The sequence below is a fragment of the Mauremys mutica genome, chromosome 25 (assembly GCF_020497125.1).
Source record: "Mauremys mutica isolate MM-2020 ecotype Southern chromosome 25, ASM2049712v1, whole genome shotgun sequence".
In the NCBI taxonomy this organism is placed as follows: Eukaryota; Metazoa; Chordata; order Testudines; family Geoemydidae; genus Mauremys; species Mauremys mutica.
The window spans coordinates 2,160,723-2,183,010 of record NC_059096.1 but is presented as its reverse complement, the minus strand read 5'-3'; the positions used below and the strand labels follow the sequence as shown (position 1 = coordinate 2,183,010).

General features: G+C 57.1%; 1 protein-coding gene across 2 annotated transcripts in view; it reads right to left on the bottom strand.

Moving 5' to 3' along the window:
- Positions 1–1,018: 1,018 nt before the first annotated feature.
- LOC123356428 (junction plakoglobin) overlaps positions 1,019–22,288 on the bottom strand; it is a 49,141-nt gene continuing 27,871 nt past the window's right edge. Inside the window, exons 1-15 of one of the 2 annotated variants that reach the window (XM_044999678.1) lie at positions 19,690–19,713; positions 18,817–19,040; positions 17,075–17,331; positions 16,009–16,247; positions 15,058–15,259; positions 12,531–12,675; positions 11,153–11,256; positions 6,926–7,264; positions 6,200–6,355; positions 5,522–5,641; positions 5,108–5,258; positions 4,406–4,527; positions 3,471–3,510; positions 2,541–2,699; positions 1,019–1,890 (exon numbers count right to left, since the gene is read on the bottom strand). In XM_044999678.1, the coding sequence (XP_044855613.1) occupies positions 2,566–2,699; positions 3,471–3,510; positions 4,406–4,527; positions 5,108–5,258; positions 5,522–5,641; positions 6,200–6,355; positions 6,926–7,264; positions 11,153–11,256; positions 12,531–12,675; positions 15,058–15,259; positions 16,009–16,247; positions 17,075–17,331; positions 18,817–19,033 (2,226 nt within the window). In that variant the 5' untranslated portion in view covers positions 19,034–19,040; positions 19,690–19,713 and the 3' untranslated portion in view covers positions 1,019–1,890; positions 2,541–2,565. Of the gene's footprint in view, positions 1,891–2,540; positions 2,700–3,470; positions 3,511–4,405; positions 4,528–5,107; positions 5,259–5,521; positions 5,642–6,199; positions 6,356–6,925; positions 7,265–11,152; positions 11,257–12,530; positions 12,676–15,057; positions 15,260–16,008; positions 16,248–17,074; positions 17,332–18,816; positions 19,041–19,689; positions 19,714–22,288 lie in introns of those variants that run through there. The other variant, XM_044999679.1, reaches the window with a different exon arrangement.

The window sequence follows — 22,288 nt, the reverse complement described above, 5'->3', positions numbered from 1 at the left end:
TTCCTGGGCAACACCCACTGGGCAAAAGCCTCTCGGTCTAGATGGCTGGCTGGGAAGGGCCCATTCAGGTTAACGAAAACAATTGGCCTTAGGAGATGCTCATCTCCCACCTGGGGAGGCTCCAGGGTAATGGCTGTTGTGACACTACAGGACATGTGACCAGGTCACCTGGTGCCAGGCTCCATCTTGGGATGTCAGTATTTTTCCCCACTGACTGGCATGGGACCCAGGGAAAGGGTTCCTGCCGTATGCAAAAGCTGTATAAGGCAGGGGAGTGATGATATCATGGTTCTTCACTGACTCCCCACCCAGGAAGACTCCTGGAAAGACCTGAGGACAAAGACTGAACAGGGGGAAGGGCTGGACCCTGGCTAAAGGGATTTCTAGCCTGTGTATGGAACCCCTGGGGATGCCAAGCTGTAAGAATCGGCAGCCTGCCGGTGTCACAACCACTGACGGGGAGGATCTGCTCCTCGTATCCGATCCACTCAGTACATTCCGCTTAGTTTGTATTTCTTTACTTGCTGGGTAACCTGCTTAGATTAGAAGTGATAGCAAACAGACCCATCTTTTGTAGTTAAACTTGGTTTTGCTTTATCTAAAACCAGCGTGTGGGACTCATCGCTCGGGGAGAAAGCTGTTGCCTGTCCCTCGCCACGCTGAGGGAGGGGGTGAATTGTATGAGCTTACGCTGTACAGTTCCCTGGGCAGCACAAGATGGCAGAATTTTGGATTTATACTCCTAGGGGGGTGCGGGCCTTAGGAACTGGGAGGTGCCCTAGCTAAAGCCTTCCCATGCAGGGGCTGCCTGCACGTTCTGCAGCTGGGTGTGTCCCTACCTGTATGTACGCTGGTGAAAGTGCAGGCTGAAGCCTGGAGGGCTTGTCAGTAGCAGTACAGTGTAGAAGGGAGCCCAGACTGGTGGGTCGGGGGGACTCAGTGGTACCCCAGTTCCAGGTGGCACAAATGCCAATGGCCCAGGGGCTGGCGCAAGTAGAAAAACCAGCTCACTGCAGCATGGGGTTAGGGTGTTTTATTCTTTGCTTTGGTCTATACAAAAAAACTTACAGAAATAATAAAATCCTCAGTTCCTGAACCACATTCCAAGAACATCCATCCCTTTCCAACGGAAGCAGTAAGCCATCAGATCTAGAGTCGCTTTAAAAATGCATGAAGAGAAGGGAAGAGGGGAAGGAAACACACCACTCACCAGAAAGGAGACAGTCAGGCTAAATTGTGCAATAGTTGACTGATACAAGGACACAGTTCCTAGTGGTTAGAGTCACTCCTCTATCGTAAGGACAGTTACACTGAAATTCTGCTCACCCACGTCTGATCGGAAGGAATAAAGCCGTTGACACATCCCTTGGGCTAGAACAAAGATCGCGGGAAAACACGGCACCCTTTGTTTTCTGCAAACTCACTGGATTTGCTATGTTTAATTTAAAGTTTGTGGAAAGCAAAAGGCTCACTTTAAAATGTTAGATTATTTTTGTTAAACGCTAAACACAGAACAGGAAGTGGGAAGTTAAGCACGAACTTAAAATCAGACGGCAAAAGCCATTTGCACCATATTAAAAATAAAAGAAATATATATTTATAGAAAAGACTATTACTGTTATGCCAATGGAGTTTGATAATGACGCGGGAGTCGCGTGTTTTAAAGCTTCAGAAACAGTATCCTGGCTTGGCTGGAGGGTGTTTGAAGCAATCTCAGGAGGAAAGGGCCTTTTTCACAGACCCACAGCAAAAAAGAAATAATAATAAAACAAATCTAAAAATAAAGCCTCTGGTGGGAATGGAAAAGTTTGTCTCAGGCACTTCTGTCTCCCAAGTCCCTCTTGCAGGCGCTCGGTTCTGGAGCCACCCTCTTCTGGCCGGAGAACACACCTGCAGCAGACCAGGAGGAAGGACCGTGTCAGACAGCTGACGGGGTGTGACGGGGGAACAGCAGCTCTATCAGAGTGGGGGATCGTTTCGAGGACTAGGGGAACCCTGGGGCTAGACTGGCCAAGGCGGAGGTCCGGCTTAGCCTCCCCTAGGTACTCCGCCCAGTCTCACGGTAGAGCAGGCAGCCATGCCGTGGGTTGGCCGTATTTGCAGGCAGCTGGACAATGGTTCCCTTGTAACAATGGACGAGAGGAAACTAACCCAGCTACCCATGGCCAGACTTGTGGGGAAGGGGCTGGGAGGGCATGGAGACCTCACAGACCTTAAGGTCAGAAGGGACCATGATGATCATCTAGTCTGACCTCCTGCACAACGCAGGCCTCCTCTGGGGGGGTGCACAGCTCTCGGTACCATGGGACTGCCTGGAGCTAGCACTAGGGGGCAGAAGGGGGTGATTTCCCCAGAGCCCCCAAGCAGCCAGGTGGGGGCTGTGCACCAGACACCAGGCTATCCGGCCACAGCTCAGCATGGCCATCCTCCTCCGGCCTCAGACAGGAGCAGGACAATTCCCTCCCCGCTGCCCAGGTGAAGGCAGTCCCTCCTCCCCTCCCAGCTGGGCTCCCGGCCGGGCAAGGCAGCGGTGGCCCTACCCTTGTGCAGTGCCTGAGGAACGGGTTAGGCCAGCATGTGTTCGGGGTAGTGCCCTCGGACGCCATCGCTGTAGGTGTCCATGGGGTAGTCTCCGTCCATATCCATGTTCATGTCCAGGGGGTCGTCACCCGGATACATACGATAACCAGCGTCCATATCTAGCCAGCAGAGGGGAGAGGGCAGCCGTTAGCCTGTACGTCAGCCACTGAGCAGAGAATTAGCACCAGCTCCGTGCTCCCATCCAAGCATTACAGCCGCCCTCCCGGCCACGGAGCCTGCGGCAGAGCTGGGAGCCATCGAGGCCAAGGCCTGACAGGTGCCAGCACCAAATACTGCAGGAAACCCCCCACCATGGCCAGATAGGGAATAACCGGCCCCAGGGCAAGTGTCTTCCTGACCCTGCTGGAGGCTGGCCCGTGCCCTGACGCAGGAGGAATAAGCCCCAGCTGGCCTCGGCCGGGGGGACAGCAAAGCTCCCGGCCACACGCTTCGCCAACAGGCGGCAGCGCCATGTTCCAGAGGGGAGCGGACGCTGACAGGACTCGAGTTTGCTGAGCCATGCTGCTTCCAGTTCAAGTGAGGCTGCGGCTCCCGGGGGGGGCAGAGAAATTCGGCTCAACATACGGAGCATGGCAGCGCCACGCCGCCAGCTACCTGGGGCCTGCGTTTGTTCACAGCCCAGTGTTCGGTTCCCCTGTGCCCGGACACTAGAACCTGGCCGGCCAGACGTGCACGGAGCCCCTGCGGCTGCTGCCAGCCCAAGCGATGCCACACTGAGGAGCGGAGGCAGAAGGCTGCAGCCGCCTGACGGGTGCTTCCGGCCGAGTGGCCCAGCAGGGTCCCCAGCCCAGACGCACCGTTTGGTCCCCCGGCAGGCACCGACCCTGCCGAGCTTGGCATTCTGCACCAAGCACATGCCCAGCACTTACCCTCCGGGTACGGCTCGTTGATCGGGATCATGCTCTGCGCCTAGGGAGGAGAGACACACCGGTAACACGAGGGCGCAGACTGGGGTCAGCCTTCGCATGGTGCTTGGAACAGGCACGTGCTGGGAATTAGCTTTTCCCGGCAGCAATAGCTTTTGGGAGGAGAGTAACATGACCCTGTGGTGCTGGGTCCCTGCAGTCTCTGGCCAGCTCCCTGCCCGGAGCAACGAAGGCTCCTGGAGCCTCTGGGGTGGTGCCAGTGCTGAGCTGTTTTATTGGAGGAATCACAGCTCCTGGGGGTGGGGCCTCCCGCTACCTGGGGATGCTGCATGCGCATCACTATCTGCCCAGCTCCTGAGCTGATAGCAGCCCCAGGAGGCCACTGGTGGCCAGGATTCTGTGCCAACACAACAGGGAGCCCAGCTGCCACCAGCCCCAGTGCAGGAAGACTTAAATGGAGCTTAGATGTTCCAGTCCCGAGTCCCCCAGTACAAGCATTAAGCCCTCTGTTTACTAACCCCCCCCCCCACCTAGGAACAGGCACCCCCATGCGCTGCCTGCCCTGCCCCCACCCTTCCCGCTGCGGACGGTCACGTGCTCAGGGCTACGTGGAAGATGTGGCTCCTGTTCTTCCCGGCCCAAGTTCCACGACAGATGCATTTAACCAAGGAGCCTCTAGACTCCCCTGGGGAGGGACCGTTCCCTTGGGCCTCCTGAGCCACAGAGGGACCCGCGGAGCCGAGCAGCCTCCCAGACGCCCCGAGTACAAACCCCATTGGTGGGCAGGGTGGCAGGAGAACAATCTCATGGAAGACGATAGCACTCAGCTCCGGGGGAGGGGACAGCTCCTGCGGCGCTACCAAGGACCATGAGCTGGCCCCGATCGGCTCGAGAAGGAAAAGCAGCCCCCGGCCCCTCCCAAACAAACAGGCACTCACTGCTTCCCAGGCGGCAGGGTCGTGTTTGAAGAGGGAGTTGGTGAGCTCCACGGAGACGCGTTTCCTGTAGTCGGGGTTTTTGTCCTCGGAGATGCGGAACAGCACGGCTGCAGCGTAGGTGGCTGGAGCAGAGAGGGGGAAACGTTGGAAGAGGAAACCTCTAAATGCCAGCAAATGGCAGAGGGAGCCGCGCTCCTCTCCGGGCAGATGGTTGAATGATTTCCACTTCGGCGGGCGGCTCTGCATGTAATTACGTTTCCCGTTGCCGCCGGACGGTCACAGCAGCCCTGCCATCACATTCCCGAAAGCCCCCAAGCCCCAGCATCCCCGATGCCGCAGCACCGTTTCATGGAGCAGGGCCTGTGCGCTGTCCCCCAAACCCTGGGGCTGGAGCCTAGTGTGAGAAGGAATGGGGGTGGGGGTGGGGGTAACAGCACTTCCTTTACGAGCGTTTTCTGGCCTAGCAGCTCTGTGCATGGCAGAGAGGGCCACCGACTGTAGGAGACAGTGGGACCCTGTCAGCTGGCTCGGGGGCCTGGTGGTGGCACGCTGGCTCGCCACAGCACCCACTCTCCAGATGGCGGCGGCCGAACGAGAACGGGACAGAACCAGCTCCTGCTGAACGCGCCGACTGAGCAGCTCGGTGCGAACCCTGCTGGGAGTCCCAGCTCCGAGCGCGCAGCTCCAGCTGGCTCGGCTCACCTGTGCCTTCGTTCCTGGAATGCAGCAGCTCCATCAGCGGAGCAGAGGCCCCCTCGGCATCAATCGTGTCAGCAGCTTCCTTGTCCTGGGCCAGCTCGCACAGCACTCCGGCTGCCACCCGCTGGATGTTCTCCACCGGGGAGTAGAGCAGCTGTCGGAGGAGGAAAAGCAGTGTGAGGTGGCGGGAGCTGCAGCCGCCTCTCCACTCCTGGCACCGCGAGCTCTGCCACTGCAGGGCTGTTCAAGAGCCACTTCTCCGGCTCCCTTCACCCAGCCCCGAGGCAGCTGGCAGTTCCTGCACGTGCCAATCAGACGCACAGGGGCTCAGAGCCACCCGGACCACCACAAGCCACCCGGGCCTCCCGAAAGCACCCCACCCCCACCTTTGCCTTGTGCTGCAACCCGAAGCCCAACCTGCACAAAGAGAGGAATCGTGTTGAGTCGGAAGATCTCCATCCGGTTCATTGGGTCCCGGGCCAGAATATGCAGGGCTCCCGTGCACCCCTCCACTATCTCCTCCATCTTCACTCCATCCTGCAAAGGGAGCAGTGATCAGCACCGAGGGGCGCCACAGGACGGGCCTGGTAGATGGCCGGGGGGGAATACAGCACAGTCCCCTGCCCCCCACCTGCCTGCTGACAGAGCAGTTACATCCTCCAGGGATCACCCAGCAGGGGGCGCTCTGAACACCAAGTGGCCTCTGCTTAGAGACCAGTCCTTGTATGGGATGGAGGGGAGGGGAGGGGAGGGCCTGGCACACCCTCTGCACTGTGTGGAGCATCTGGCCAGCGCTCGCAGGAAGACAACTGCAGCACTGGCCGTTCTGGAGCATACACGGCCGCTGCTGCTGCCAGGGGCAGTCACCAGGGGGCGGGAGCAGCTGCTGTAGCTACGGCCGGGTTACAGCAGCCGTACCCACATGCCCAGCATGTGGAACTGCCAGAGCAATACCCAGGGGGTGCCCAGGGGCCGAGCGGAGGCTTCGAGTTCTGGAATAAGCCAGCTGAGCAATGCCCCGTGCACTGGGAAGCCTAGGACACCGGGCAGGCGTTCCCCAGCTCGGCCATTGGCCCCTCCCGCATCTGTACTCACTGTGTACGGCTGCTGTGTGCCGGCTGCCACGTGGCGCTGGGCGTCTTGGTGAGCCTTCACCAGCAGCTGCACCAGGCGAGGGATCACGGCAGCCTCCTGCAGCGGGGCGTGGTTAGCCGGGCACAGGGCCAGGTTGCGGATCAGACCGATAGTGGCCTGGAAGAGAGGAGGAAGAGGCCATCGGACAGGGCCGCAGCTGTAGGCGCTCAGGACTTCTCCATTCGAGAGAGGAACTTGATGTGCCAGGAGCAGGACTGTTGGCGTTTTAACCTCCCGTGCCCCCGGCAGGAGTCCGGCTGCAGAGCCTATACGGCACCAGCTCTGTACCCACTCGGCAGGGGGTTCAGAACCAGCCGCCCCAGCTCACCGGCGCCAGCCGCTACCTGCCAGCACCTACAGCGAGAAGCCACCTTCCTCCGCCCCCACAGCAGGTGGCAGCTTTTAAACCTCTAATCAGCCTGCAGCATTTCCATAAAGGGATCCACCTACTTCCCTGCTGCTGGGAGCAGACAGACAAATACTGATTCAAGAAGAGACCAGCACCAGCCCCGTCCTCTTCCCACCTGCAGAACACGACTGGGGGCAGACAGAGCCAGAGTGCCCTCTCCTCCGCAGGGAGCTCAGCGGGGCACGTTAACATGGCTCGCTGGCCATCAGGCAGAGCTCCGCTGAGCCCCAGCGTCCCCCCACCCCCCAGGATGCCCCCCAAGCCCCCTGCAGTTTTACCTTGACCAGCGGCCACTGGTTGGGCTGGTTGAGGAGCTTGACGATCGCCGGGATGCCGTAATTGAGCCGCACCGAGTTCTGGGCCATCTCTGCCTCCGGGTGCCGGCTGGTGAGGTGCCGCAGGGCGCAGACAGCCGGCTCGGTGATGTCCTCCTTGTCGCCCGCCCTCAGGATGGTGTGGATCAGGGCTTCCACCCCGTTGGACTGCGTGACCAGGGTCTTGTTTTTGCTGTTGTTGCAGGTCAGGTTGGAGAGGGTGCCGGTGGCGCAGGTCAGCACGTTCACGTCGTCCGAGCTCAGCTGGTTGACCAGGATCTTAAGGACACCATCTAGACCCTCCTACAGAACAGTGAGTAGGTGACAGCAGAGGGAAGACGTCACCACACTGTCCCCTTCACCCGGAGACCACCAACCGCAGCACGGACGAGCCAATGGACTAGGCCTGGCCTGTCCCCTCCTCATGGGGCTCAGCTCTGCAGCCGCCACGAGCTGCATCGTAATAGCCCCAGGCCCTTTCCCAGAGCTCCGCTCCCTCCTGCCCCACTGCGTTATAAGGTGGAAGCAGGGCTGCTTGTCTGTTCACACAGCTGAGCCATCCCACATCAAAGCAGGCTCCTCCGTGCAGTGAATCCTCTGCCAACACCTCCAAAAACACAACTCTCTGCCTAAGGGGCCGCTTCAGGCCACGGGGAGCTGGGAAAGCCCTCTCTGCTCGGACTGGTGGAGGTGCTACGGGAGGCCGCGTGTCACCGGATTCACCATACCCCTCACTATAGCTGCACAGGAGCCTTCATGCCAGCTCCCAGCAGTGCAGGCCGGCAACGGCCCCGGCCCATGCAGGCCACTAGCCCAATGCTTTGGAGACATCCCTCTCCACGTGCCATGAGAACGCGTAGCTAGCCCGAAGCCTGGCGAGCTGGTTTCAGGGAGATGGCAGCTCTGGCATTGGGGCACGTAGCCAGGCTGTGGTGGGAGATGGAAGAAGTAAGGTGAAGTTAGCAAGTGTTGCTGTCAGAGCCTGCTGACAGGGGAGGAGTCGACACAGTCCCTGCTGCCTAGGCACAGGAAGCATTGGACAGATTCATCGGAGACGACCACACAGGTGTCATTGCAGAGGGCCCAGCGAGCTCCAGTCCCCACCCCCAGGCGGAACATGATGGTTTGGGGGTCAGGGATTCAGAACCCCAATTGCACACCATCAGGACACAGCCTCGGAGGACGCGTAGCCGCTTGGTAGAGACAATGCAGGGAATTGTACAGATGAAGGGGCAGACAGTGAAAGACTCGCGTTCCTCTGAACACCATTCACACCAACCAAGCCCGTTCACGCCCCCCCTCGTGCCAGGGAGATTAGATTAGTAGAGGGCAGAGCACGCCTGGGACCGAGGCAGCCATCAGCTGGAACGGCAGGCAGACAGCGACACCTCGGCAGGTGGGAATGTTTCCTGGAGGGCCCTCACAAGGGAGAATTATAGAGCTGCAAACTATCCCCCCACCTCTGCTCTCCCTCAAACCCTGCTTGGAGCATGCAGTAGGAAGCTGGGGTGTTTTTATCTGGTCACACCGGAGATCTGCCCATTTAACTCCTCAGAGTGACGCTTTCAAGGTACCACCCAGACGCTGTCCTTCCCCTGGGAACCAGGCTCCCTCAGGGGCCCCAAGGCTGTGCTATTTGGGTCTACGGCTTGGCAGACTCCAGCAGGCCTGAGAACATGCACAATTCAACAACCCTTCCCCATGCCAAAGGCCAGCTATTGTTCCAGGGCGTCTCAATGCAGTAAGAGTCTTGCTCGCGGCAATGTTTTCTTAGAACAAGAGTCCAAGGCCTCTGGACCCCTGTAACCAGAGCTAGCTCTCCGGACTGTTTGGACAGCATGAGTGACAGATGTGCCAGACATGTGCAGCTTCACTTAGGAGTTTACTATCTTCACCAGTTTCCCCGGCCGGAAACATGCAAGTGATACAATCCCCAGCTGTTCAGAGCAGCCTGGCACGCCAGCCCGCGCACTTTGGGTGATCGGGAGGGTCGCTAGTGGCAGGACTGCGGGATTTAAGAACAGCCAGAAGGACAGTGGGAGATGGGGGTGAGGTGTCTTGGGTCCTGGTTAGACAGAGGACGTGAAGGAGTTAAGTCAGTAGACAAAGCTGCATTCCCGTTTGCTACTCGGCAGAGCCTGACCACCAAATGTTTCATTTGTTAATCTCACTGGAGACTGAGTCACATGCCTTCCAAAAACCATCCCAAATACTTTCCACGCTGCATCAGCCCCTAATCCATGTAGAGGGGCAGGCCAAGCACCATGTGGGGAACACATCAGGAAGCAGCGGAAAGGCGGGGGGGTGCGGGGGAGGGGAGGGGGGACATGTCTGTCAGCGGAACCCCTGGTGTCAAAGCAAGCAGCTTGGGGAAACTTCGGGGGCGTCTTCCTCATCCGGACTCCACCCCGCCCCGCCCAGCCTTGCTCCCACGCTCCTTCCACGGATACTATCAGCCTGACAAACAATGGCTTCCTCGCCGGGTGTTGGAACCGTCTGGCACCGGTTCTGCAGCAGAGGAACACCGGAGACGCCTTTCCAAGGGTGCTGACGCCTTGGCCTGGCTCCTAGCCCCAGCCCAGTGGGTGCGGTGCGTGGGCTGGCAGCGCCCAGCAGCATGTTCTCACAGGCTTGCAGCAGGGGGAAGGGCTCGCCTTCTCCCCACTGGGTCCTGGAGATGGAGTGCAAGTCAGACACGGGCAGGGAGAGCACAGACTGCCATCCCCGTGGGAACTGGCCCCCGAGGGCCGCTGGGGGATCCTGAGCGCTAGGAAGCCAGCATTTGACAGGGTAACTGGCCCAGTGGACGGGGGAAGCAGTAGATGGGATGTACCTTGATTTTAGCAAGGCTTTTGACAGTCCCGCACAAGAGTCCCATAAGCCAAGTAAAGAAGTGGGTCTAGATAAAGTTACTATAAAGGTGGGTGCCCAGCTGGTTGAAAGCTACTCGCTGAGAACAGTCTATCAATGGTTCACTGCCAAACCGGCAGGGCGCCTCTAGAGGGGTGCTGCGGGGTTCAGGCCCAGGTCCAGAACCATTCAATATGTTCATTAATGACTTGGAGACTGGAGTGGAGAGTCTGATGAGAGGGTCTGCAGAGGACACCCAGCTGGGTGAGTCACAAGCACTTTGGAGGACAGGATTAGAATTCAAAACAAATGGACAAATTAGAGAATTAGTCTGAAATCAACGAGATGAAATTCAACGAAGACAAGTGCAAAGTACTTCAGCTGGCAAGGAAACAAATCAAACGCGCAGCTACAAACTGGGAAAGAACCGTGTAGGCGGAATTAGTGCTGAAAAGGATCTGGGGGTTCTGAATCTGAGTCAATGCGATGCAGCTGTGAAAAAGGGCTGATCTCATTTCGGGGTGCAGGAACGGGAGTGTTAGACACGGGCGGTAACTGTCTCACTCTGCTCTGCGCTGGTGAGGGCTCAGCTGGAATCCTGGGTGCAGATCTGGGCACTGCGCTTTAGGAAAGCTGCAGACAAACTGGAGACAGCCCAGGAGAGAACAATAAAGGGGATCCAAGGTTTAGAAAACCCGACCTGTGAGGAAAGGTTAAAAATCTGGGCGTTTAGTCTCGAGCAAAGGAGACTGAGGGGGACCTGACAATCTTCGAACACGTTAAGGGCTGGTATAAAGAGGACATGGATCAATTGTTCTCCATGGCCGCTGGAAGTAGGACAAGTAGTGGGCTCACTTGGCACCACTGGAGATTTAGGTTAGATATTAGGAAGAACTCTCCGGGCAGTTAAGCTCTGGGACACAGTTCCAAGGGAGGCTGTGGAATCCCCATCACTGGAGCTGTTCAAGAGCAGGTTGGACAAACACCTGTCAGGGAGGGTTTAGGGTTACTTGGTCCTGCCCCAGCTCAGGGGGCTGGACTTGGATCTCTCAAGGTCCCTTCCAGCCCCACATTTCTAGGATTTCCATTACTTCCTGCTGGCCCCATGGCAAGCATACCATAGCAACCGGATTGTGAAGAGAGCTGCTCCTGGGAGTCAAAGCTGGGTAAGAACATCCCCTCTGGAGCGTGGATGTTGGGCTCAGTGCAGAACAGGCTAAGATCAAGTATCCCCCTCTCAGAGCACCAGACAGGTGATTAATGCTCTACAGTCAGTTCAGGAACAGGCCTTGTAGAAGCCTCAAATAAACATTTCCAACGCCTGGATTCCTGTGCACTCACCTGCTTGGTGGCCACATCAGAGAGGTTCCTCAAGGTCCACAGGCAGTTCTGTACGAGCCTCGGGCTCGAGCTGGTGAGATGTTTCCCCAGAGCCTGCATGCCACCTGAGAGAGGGAACACAAAGCTCAGCCCAGCTGTAATTAGCCCCAACAGCCGAGCCACCCAGCACCGTCAGCTCTCAGAGAGAGGCTACACATGGGTTTGGGCTCTTCAGACAGCCCTTTGCAACACTAAGTCTGAGGCCACCATCTCGCCTTGTACTGTAGAGACACAAAGGCAGCATCACAGCTGGCCAGCAGGGCCGGGAGCAATTCTGCCCCCTCGTCCTCCCCCAGAAGCATGTGTCTGCACAAGCCTCAGCACAAAAAACCAGCATCTGTCCTCAAAAAGTTTCCACTGGCCTGTATAAGAAGCCAAAGAGTATGAGTGCCCAACTCATGGCAAGGCTGGGGTGGCAACCCTGACACAAGGGCACTAATCAGAGATTAACCCATCCCTGTAGCTTCGCTACTGCACTGGCTGCTTCCATGAAGGGCCCCCCACCTCGAGTAAAGGCGCTAACAGGCCCACCTCCCGTCAGAGGCGTCTGTGCACCAGAGGAACCAGTCCTCTGGGAAATGCCTCTCCTCCATACAAGCTCTCTGGAAACAGGTGATGGCCATGGGGGCAGAGACCCAGTGCCAAGACAGACTGTCACTCCATGGCATTCGAGCGAGTGACAAGCATGGGCAGCATCCTGGCAGGAGTAGCGGGGCTGTAACCAGGTGGCGTTAGAACACTAAGTTCTAGACAGTCGTACGGAAACCTAGAGGGACCAACCACACTGCAAGTGCTCGGGGACGCTGCAGGGATGGAAGGTCACACGGGGGACGTGGGCGTGAGCAGTGGGGGACAGGTGCTGTTTGGGGAGAGCTGCGGGAGGTGCTTTTTAACTTCACTGCAATGGAAGGGGATGAGAGAGCTGGGAACCTTAATAAGGGGAAGCGTTAGGATGTCACAATTAACACTGTCATCTTAGAGGGTCTCTGATGAAGGCCTCATTAAGAGTAACAGCCAGCACAGCTGGAAGCAAAGTGACGTGACAAATGGAAATTAAATCCACATTGCTGAATAGGAGCACGGTACAGAGCAGCTTGGGGACTTCTCAAGCCATAACTGACATCAAAGCAGGAGCCCGATGCTGCTGGCGGCTGCTGGCCCAGAGGCTGAGACAGGGCACAGTTCCACACCCAGCGTTAGTCCATGGGCCTTGGAAGAGAAGCAAGTATCCAGCGGTGCCTGGGAAGGGCCACAACCCAGCTTGCTCCAGCTGCTGAGTCTGAACCAGCCCCCTCCAGCACAGGCCCCCCCTGCCCCCCCCCTCGCAGGGCTCACTCACCGGCCTCCACAATGGCAGGCTTGTTGCTGGGACACACAGACAGGACCTTGAGCACCCGGCTGGTGGTCCAGAGCAGCTTCTCGTAGGTGTAGCTGCGCATGATCTGCACCAGGGCTTGGGGTCCTCCATTGGCCAAAATAATCAGCTGCAAGAGAAAGCAGCGTTAGCTCTCCAGAGGGTGGCCACAAGGGGTGTCTGCAGAGATCAGGTGCGGCCAGAGAACGCCGATTAACCCCTAACATTTACACTTAAGCCACTGAGCGAGGCGCTGTTGTATTAGCAGGAATATCTGCTCTGCTCTCCTGACTCAACTGGATCCAACTCCGCGTGAATGGGAGCCTCACAGCTTGGTTCCACACTGGAATTGCTAAACACGTCAAAACTATTCCCCCCCCCTCTCCCACCCCCAATATAACAGGGTTACTGGCCTAGGGGGTGGCGGGAGCAGTAGATGCATATCTTGATTTTAGGAAAACTTCTGACACACCGTCCCCCATGAGGTTCTCATAACTGAACTAGGGAATAGTCATTTGGTCTAGACAAAATGACTTGAAAGGTGGGCGTGTAACTGGCTGAAAGACCAGACTCAAGAGTAGCTATCAATGGTTTGCTGTCAAACTGGGAGGCTGTGGGGTCCCACAGGGCTCAGTCCTGGGTCCAGTGCTATTCCAGATGTTCATTAATGACTTGGATATCGGCGTGGACAGTATGCTTATGGAACGTGCAGGTGACACCAAGCTGGGAAAAGGCTGTAAGCACTTCGGAAGACAGGAGTAGAATTCAAACCAACCTTGACAAATTGGGGAATTGGTCTGAAATCAACCACAGGCTGAACTTCAACAAAGACAAGTGCAAAGTACTTCACTTGGAGGGTGTGTGGGGTGTGTGCGCGTGTGTATCAAATGCACAACTGCAAACTGGGGACTAACCAGCTAGGTGGTGGTTCCACTGAAAGGGAGCTGGGTTCTAGCAGATCACAAATTGAATAGGAGTCAGTGCTGTGATGAAGCTGTGACAGAGACTAATCTCATTCTGGGGTGTATGAACAGGAGTGTCGTGTGTAAAACCCAGGAGGGAACGCTCAGGCTCCACTTGGCACTGGTGAGGACCCAGCTGGAGTCCGGTGTCCAATTCTGGGCACCACATTTTGGAAAGACGCGGACGAATTGGAGAGTCCAAAGCAGAGTAACAAAAAAGGTTAAAAGGTTTAGGAAACCCGGACTACGAAGGGCACGTTTAGTCTAGAGAAAAGAAGACCAAGGGGGGCACCTGAGAACAGTGGGCAGACATACTAAGGGCTGATATAAAGACAACGGGGATCAATTGTCCATGTCCACAGGAGAAGCTGTAACGGGCTTAGTCTGCAGCAGGGGAGATGTAGGGGAGATCTTAGGAACAAGTCTCTAACTCTCAGGGTCGCTAAGCTCTGGAACAGGCTTCACAGAGAGGCTGTGGACGCCCCATCACTGGAGCCTTTTAAGAACAGCTGTCAGGGACGGGCTAGGTTCATGTGGCCCTGCCCTAGTGCAGAGGGCTGGACTTGACTTCAAGGACCCTTCCAGCCCCACATTTCTGTGGGTCTATAACCAGGGCACCAGGACAGTCTGCAGGTCCATTGTGCAACTTAAACCTGACTCAGACTTTCAGGATTAAAGTCAAAGGACACTAAACTAGACGGCCCACTGCACTTTGTGCGCAGCAAATTCAGTGCAACTTCCCCACCCAAACGCCAAGAGCCTCACACAGACCAGCCACCCGGCCCGGAAAGGATTCAGACTTAGGCCTGGGTCTAGACTCAGTACGGTCAACACAGCTACGGCGCCCAGTGGTATGAGAAATGCCACCCCTGAGCACCGCAGTTCAGCCCCCCACCCACTCCCTCCTGGCGTAGACATGGCTACGCCGCTGCAGTGCCCGTAGCGTAGACTCGGTCTAACCAGCAGCCCAGAGGGTTTGCTACTATTCCCTGTAACTTCTCTGGCGTCTGTAACAGGAGATCCAGCTTCGGCTGCACACGCAGCACGCAGCACCTGCTGGCAATAAATGCTGGGTTTCTGTGCTATTCCGGGCACCAAGCCTCTCTCAGGAGTGTTTACACACAACTACTGTCACACAGGAGTAGGGAAAAGAGCGTCTTTCTTTAAGGCTACAAACACATTTCCGTACTGTCCTTCCAGCCTAGACAAGTCCAGCAGGAGAGCTAAACTCGCCATGGGGAGCAGGACGGACTGAGGGGGTTGGGCTAGAACCGCTCACCTGCTGGAGCGGAGCAGAGCGGAGCTGCCATGGCATTTAGTGCTGCGGTACCAAGTATCCAGGCTAGTGGGCCCTGCAGGAGCAGAGAGGGAGCGTTCGAACCTTCCGCCCTCGCTCTCACCCCAGCAGTTCCGCTGGTTCTAATTAACGGACAAGCTGACGACGCAGACCAGGCTGTCCACTGACAGCAGCCTCCACTTCCCACCTATTCCCGGATCCTGGCAGCCACGGGACAAATGCGACGACGGAGCCGGGCTGGCAGCAGGCTCACCTTGCTCTCCTGGTTCCCGTAGGCTAGCAGCTGAAGGCAGTCAGTGGTGATGGCGAGGAATTTCGGGTTGTTCTTGTTCAGCAGGGGAACCATCTTCTGGAGGCCGTCGGCCAGGCGCACCGCCATCTTGGCGCCTTCCTGGTACAGCAGCAGGTTGTGCAGGGTGGTGATTGCGTAGAACAAGACCGACTCGACCGGAGAGCTAGGGACGAGAGCACGAAGGGGAATCAGGCCACAGCAGGAGGTGGCTGAAGGCCGAGGGACATGCGGGCGCCTTCGTGCTTGCTACAGGGAGGACGGCCCGTGGGAAGGCAGGCCGCAGAGCGGGCCGGGCACTGCATGCTGGGATGTGTAGTTCTGGCAGACTGCACTGCCATGTTAGGAATGGAAGGGCTGCTGCAGGCAGCACCATTTTATGCCAGTTGGGTGTGGCCCCCTGGCAGGCGGCCATCGAAGCGCGGTGCCTGGAAAGTTCAGCCCCCCTGGGATCCGCATGGAACAGAAGCGAGCACTGTGCTGTCCCTAGCTCCACTCCTCACTAGCCCAGCAGGCACTTCGAGAGCCCAGCTTAAACCTCACCAGTGAGTGAAACACCAGAGGGGCCCACAACAGACGTCTGTGGCATCCCCACTCTGGCCAGCTGGAGGGAGTCCCTGGATTTCGCAAAGCGCCAGAAGCCCAGGAGACTGCGTAGCCAGCTCGGCAGAGGAGCGTCCAAGCGAGAAAGCAGAGACTCCTCTTTGACTAGGGAACGGGCTCAGCTAAGCCTGCAGCAGTTGTGAGACAAGGAGCTTTGCAATGCCAGTAGACTGGCCACACCAGAGCGCTGCCAATGCCTCTCACCTGCCCTGGCTCCGTTCCTGCCCACTTCCAGCCACCCTATACAGCAAGCAGCTGTCCTACTGAACAGACTCCGGGTGAGCGCAGAATTAGCACATTGCTGCCTGGTACCTGAGCATCCGCACGAGAGCTGGGATGCCTCCAGATTTGAAGATGGCCAGCAGCCCCTCACGGTGGTGCGAGAGGTTGTGCAGGATGCTGGTGGTGCAGCGGGCGGTGTCCAAGTCGCTCGTGTTCTGCATGGCACGCACCACCGCTGCCACAATCTGTGGGGACTGCATCAGGGCGCGGCGCGACGCCTCCTTCTTCGACAGCTGGTTCACTATCATGGCTGCTTTGCTGACTACAACCTGGGGAGAGAGAAGGCTGCAGATGGGAGAGGGGTCCCAGCCAATGCGACGAACCGGGAGATTACAGAGCAGCGAGGGAGCTGAGTCTCCCACTAAAGAAGCCAGAAGAGGTTTCCTGCCTTTCAGATGGATGGCGCTGCACATGAGACAGCTGGATCCACTGTACCGTACGGATATGCTGGGCCAGAGTGGTGGGAAAGACTCTGCTCAGGGGGCTGAGAGCCCGCACAGCTAGAACGAGGAGTACTTGTGCGACGGCGGCTACTTAACAAAATGGTACCACAACGCACAGCAGCAGGGCGGGCTGCGGCCAGGGCTCAGGCGCTCTGGCACAGCAGGGGGGTGGGAAGGGAGAAGCAGCCAGGGGTGCAATGCATCAGGGGGTTTCTAAAAGCTCTGCTCTAGGAGTTAGTTTGGGGCAGTTCCCTGGCCTGCACATATAGGAGCTCACAAGGGTCCCTTCTGGCCTTGGAATCTATGCAGCACTAGGGTGCAGGCTGCCCTGCCTGGCCATCTGGCCAAAGCCAGGAGCGCTACGGTCACATGAGGGTTTAAAAGGACAGGAGGGAGAGGGGAAGAACTGAGTACAGATGTAAAGGGACACAGCTGTCCTGGGTCAGGTTCCCCCTTGCTGCAGCAGGGCTGATGGGCCATGTGACTCCAGTGCTTTACAAAGGAGAGGGGCGTTGGTCAGCGTTGGCTGGATCTCCTCCGAGGGCCCAGCCAGAGCTATGCTCCCAGGCAAGCACGCAGCTAGGAGGCTTGCAGCCTGATCCCAGAACACACCCCAGACAAGAGCCTGCATGGAGCAGAGTTTGCTCCCTTACCGGGTCCTCATCATTCAGCAGCTTGGTGAGCTCCGGGATGGCCCGGGTGGCCAGCTCCGCATCGTCCTGGTAGTTGATCAGGTGCACAATGGCAGATTTCAACATCTGCGAGGGCTCGGCCAGCCTCTGCACATTGGTCTGCTGGCCCTCAATGTGAGTGGTCATGAGCAGGGATCGGTCCTCCACGGTCTCTGGGTACATGGCAGCCCGGACACGCTGGGCCCGTGTCATGGCCAGCTGAGACTCCATGTCTGCTGCTGCAGGGAGGAGAGGGGGCAGGAATGTTAAACTCCCAAGCTCTGCAGAGTTCACTGCCAGGCCTCCAGATTTCAATTAGCTGAGCAGGAGCTTAACAAAATAACACCCGTAAAGTCAGAATCCACCCCGGCCCCCGCCCCAGGAGCTGGTGCTTCACGTTGTAAACAGATACAGCAGCACAGAGGTAAGGGAACACTTAATTAGGCAGCATAATTAGGAAATTGTCACACAAGGCCTGTTAATTAAAACAAAATTAAGGGCATTTGCAAGTTGGGACCAGCTGGCTCAGGGGATTGGAATGGCATCTGGAGGCCTTTCACTGTGGGGTTTGCTGGGACAGATCCAGCTCTTACCACCAAATTGCCACCTGTAGCCTCTGGGAATGGCCGGTGGCTTTGGTCCAGTTCCTAGCTGACAAACTATCCCCAAATCACACCATTGCCTAGGCGCAGCCTCAGGACCAGGGTAGGGCGTGAGCTACTCCACTGTAAGGCCTGGTCACGGGGCTGTGAGAAAGGATTCCTCCGCCGACCGAGCCACAGCCTCAGAGAGGTGGGTTACCTGCCTGCATGGAAACCCCCTTCTGATGCTGCAGGAAGTATCTAGGCTAAAGCAACACGGCTGCAGCTCTGCTGCTGTAGTGTGGAAATACCTTTCGCTTCCCCTCCTCTGCCAACACTGTACCTCTTCTGCGGGCAAGGGGATTTACCATCTGGGGCCAGTAATCTGATCCCTTTACTCAGAGATAAACACAGGGGAGAACCACTAGAACGGAGTCCAGCATTGGCAGGTAAGAGTTCAACGAGTCACTCTCTTGTTAGACAGAGAAACAGAGCCAGGGTCTTCTACTTCGCGTCACAGAAGCTGTCCCTCCCCTCCTCAGCCCAGCCCAGCCCAGGTACTGTAGCTGCCAAGACAGCTGTCGTTCTGCTGACAATGTGCAGGTGTTTGGGGTACAGGGGAAAAAGGGAGGAGGAGGGGAACATTTTTCTAGTTTTCTTCCCCTCTGTTTCAGACATGCCAGAATTGCACCATCACCAGCTACTTTGGGCAAACGACAAGCTGAATGCCTGGGAACAGTTTTGCAAACTGTCTCTGAGCAGCCAGGTAATTGAGAGGCACAGATGGCTGATCACTAGGCTGGGATCAGACGGCTCCTATCTTGAGAACGCAGCTTAAAGCGCCGTTGAGGCATATGTGGAGACCGAGCTCGGAATTAGAGATGTGGCTATGCCACAAAACACCCTCTCTGTATGAGATCCTTCCTGCACTCAGCCGTGCTGCCCGTAGGCAGGGAGACAGGGGAAGGTATTTTCAGCTGCAGTGGCCGCCCAGGCATGGAGAAGACAAAGGATTTATGGAGTGGGGTAGATCCAGTATAGGACATGGGAGGAAGATGGAGAAAGGCTGGGATGGAGCACTAGAATTTCTGCACAACCCCCATCCTCATCACCAACTTTATATCCTGGCCCTCTGTGTCCTACCTGCCGCTGGGCCCAGGCCCTGGCCCCCCGCCTCTCTGTAGGTGGTTGTCTTGATGGTGTACTGCTTGGCGTAGAGGTCCTCGTCATCCGCGATGCATTTGCTGCTGACCGACGGCACCTGGGTGTTCACCCCAGAGTGTATGCCGGAGTCGTAGGTGTAGGTCTGCTGCCACTCCGTCACCTTGATCGGCTGCTCCATCATGTTCATCACCTCCATTGCTGCTCTGCAGGGAGAAGGGGAAGGAAGTTACAGACTCCATCCAGAACCCCCTGCCCCTCGCAGACCCAGGCTAACACACCATCAGTAGCTAAGTGCTGCTTGCCCATGACCCTCCCACACATGCCGAGATCACTATCTGCCCTTTTCTTATTAACCAGATGAAAGGATGAACCAAGATGACAAATCCCACAGCTCAGCACTTTGCCTCTCGTGTTGCAACACGAAAGGAGGCTGTGGCTGGTACAGGCAGCCTGAGTAAAGCTCCAGCTCCCCATGGCCATTACTCGCTGCAGAAGGGGGCGGGTTATTCTCGGTTCCTGAAGGCGTGTGCAGAACATCCCGTGCCGAGGGACAGATCCCCTGCTATTCCGGGCAGCACAGAGGAGCTTTTTAAAGAGCCGTTTCCAGACAGACGAACTGGCAGAAAGCTGAAGCCAGCCACAAGGGTCTGGAGTTCAGAATAAAAACGGGCTTTTCAGAGATGTTTCTGGGACAGCCTGAGTGCACCTAAAAATAAGGCAAGCCACGCTAGCCTGTCCTAGTGAAATGCCCTCCAACTGGGTGCCGGACCCAGGGCTAAGACTAGCTGCTGTACCCATGCCACGGGAGATGCCCAGGAGAACAGGTACCGCCGTCCCAGGGCAGGTACTTACCAGGATGCAATAACCTGAGTATCGGCACCTCCAGGCAAAATCTCTTACACCCCTAGTGATGGAATTCAAATGGAAACAGCTCTGCAGAGTCGCCTCTAGACTGCCATACAGGAGAGCCACTCTCCTTCCTGGGGCTGGCAGCAGCCGGCTCAGCCCCTGGGGGAGGAGACGCCAAGCAGCCACCGCCCCATGCTGCTAGAAGGAGTGGCTCGCAAGGGAGTGCCAGATTCCAGCCCCATGCCCTGCTCAGAGATTAAGGCGGGGACAGCCACAAGGAACCTGGATCAGGGTAGGAATCCCTTGTGCTGACTGATTCCAGCATTTCTGCCAAGTGCGAACTGGGAATCCAGCCTTTCCCACAGTGGAAATGCACTTTGTCCAGGTATCTCCCCTGCCCGCCCACACACACCCTGCACAGCCTCAGAAGATTCCACACAGACTTGAGGTCAGGCTGCTCAGGATTCCCGTCAGACTCAGCCCCATGGCCCTCACAGATCTGCCTAGAGCAGTCACATTTCCAGGAGAGCAGACAGCTGCTGCAGAGGTATTCAGAGAAACACAGAGCAAGCAAGGAAATAGCCACTGGACGTTGGCAGGATGGGATTTGGATGTAGGGTGACCGTATAGAAAGGTGAAAAATTGGGACGGGAGTGGGGGGTATATAAGAAAAAGCCCCAAATACTGGGACTGTCCCTATAAAACCAGGACAGCTGCTCACCTTACTTAGATGCACATTCTGTATACTGCAACTGCAGCCAGTGCCACTAATGGAGACCCCACTGCACTGAAGGGTTAATGGAGAACAGCAGCTGCAGCTGGGTGCAGACACACCCAGGATAGGAATGCGGGTTAATCATGGTGGCTCTCTGGGTAGGGGGCTCCTCCAGATGCTGGCGGACAGGAAGGACGCATTCCTGAGAGAAGCTGGCGAAACAATGGAAACATCGGGAGCCGGGGCGAGACTGATCTCGTTAGTCACCTGAACGGGTGCTTTCAGCTGAGACTTGGCAGCTCAGAGGCTTGGGAAGAGGATATGGAGCTTTCACCTCTAGGTCACTGGCTTGAATCTGGCACATGCTGCTAGCAGCTAAGTGAGTCCAACAGCTGCTTGGCCTACACCCAGTGAGTTGGTGGGTCTCCGGCCAGCTCGGAGGGGGAATGTCTGTTTGCTCTCTTAGCAGAGCGCAGCCATTCAGCGCTTGACCTAAGATGGAACCTGCTTCCTCGCAGAGACGGTCCCAGGAGGTTAATAAAGCCCAGACCGGTGCTGTGGGCCAACCAAGCCCAAGCATACACAGCGGCCGCGCATGCTCAGCCAGCTCAGTAAGGCAGCGCGCTTCCTTGCAAGCCATGTTTACCCTACTTTAACCAAGCGTTTCTCTTCATTTAAAGCTCCAGCTGGCATTTGTTTCTGCTCCACCCAGCTGTGCATTGAGCCGAATGCCAAGAGGTAACAACAGCTACTTATCTCGGAGCGGACGGCCCAGACTCGTATTCACGCCAGCTGAGCGGCTGCCCTGTGACCCTCTCAGGTTGGGGGAGAAAGTGACCCTCTAATCCCAATAGGCACCTCAGGTCCACAGAGGACAGGAGGGCCCCCAATTCCAAGCAACAGCCAGACCCTGAGGAAGGAATTCAGGAATCTCTGCAATCCAGCTGTGCTGTTATTGGCGAGGAGTTGGCAGCATGTGGGGGGAGGGAGGTACTGCAGGTGGTAAAGCAGGTTTCTCAAACCCCCACCCCAGCACAGCGATGTCCGGATGCTAACAGGGCCTATTCCAGAGTCACTTGCCTCCTTCCCATGGGCACAAGCCAGACACCTAATGGAGCCGTCCCTATGGTCCTTAGGACGGGGTGGGGGGAGGTTTCTGCAGTGGGCTGGGTTTCAGCCCAGAGTGATGAGCAGTAAGCCAGACCCCAGCCCCGCCTGCATATGCAGGTAGGACACTGTCCTGCTCACCTGGAAAGCACCTAGCGTTTCTGGGGCAATACCACAAGGAACTGAGTAATGCTTGGCCTCCTCCCTGCCAGCCTCACCCCTCCGTAGCTCTCTGTAAGACCCACCTTGCCAGCGTGCTGCAGTAGGATCGCAAGCAGGAGTGCCAGGCTAAAGAATTCGGGCAAGAGAGCTTAGCAGACAGCAAGGAGCTTGCTGCTTATTGTCTGGACTGCATGTGGGCTTGCAACAGAGCGACTTCTCCAAAGCGAGTGGAGTACATTATAGCCAGGGCTGATTGGGGTGGGAGGGTTCAATTGTACTGGGGCCCAAAAACCTCTGCAGCTGGGGTGAAATGGGAGGAGGGCCCCACTGAACTGGCCATACCTGGGACACAAGTTTCTCTCGAAAGGCCTGATGATAGCCCCAGCCTTTGTCCTGAGAGCAGGGCACCGTTTTGCAGAGCTATTCCCCAGACCCGCTCCAGAGGGTGTGGAGCATGCTCAAGGGGCTGGAGCATGGCTGGCTGGCAGCAGGGGCAGCTCTAACCCTGCCTGCTTCCGGCTCGTGTCAGACAAACTCTGCCTCGCTCTCCCCACATCTGCACAGATCCACTAAAGCATGTGACGCTTCTACACGGGGCTGCTTACCCCCGGCATCAGC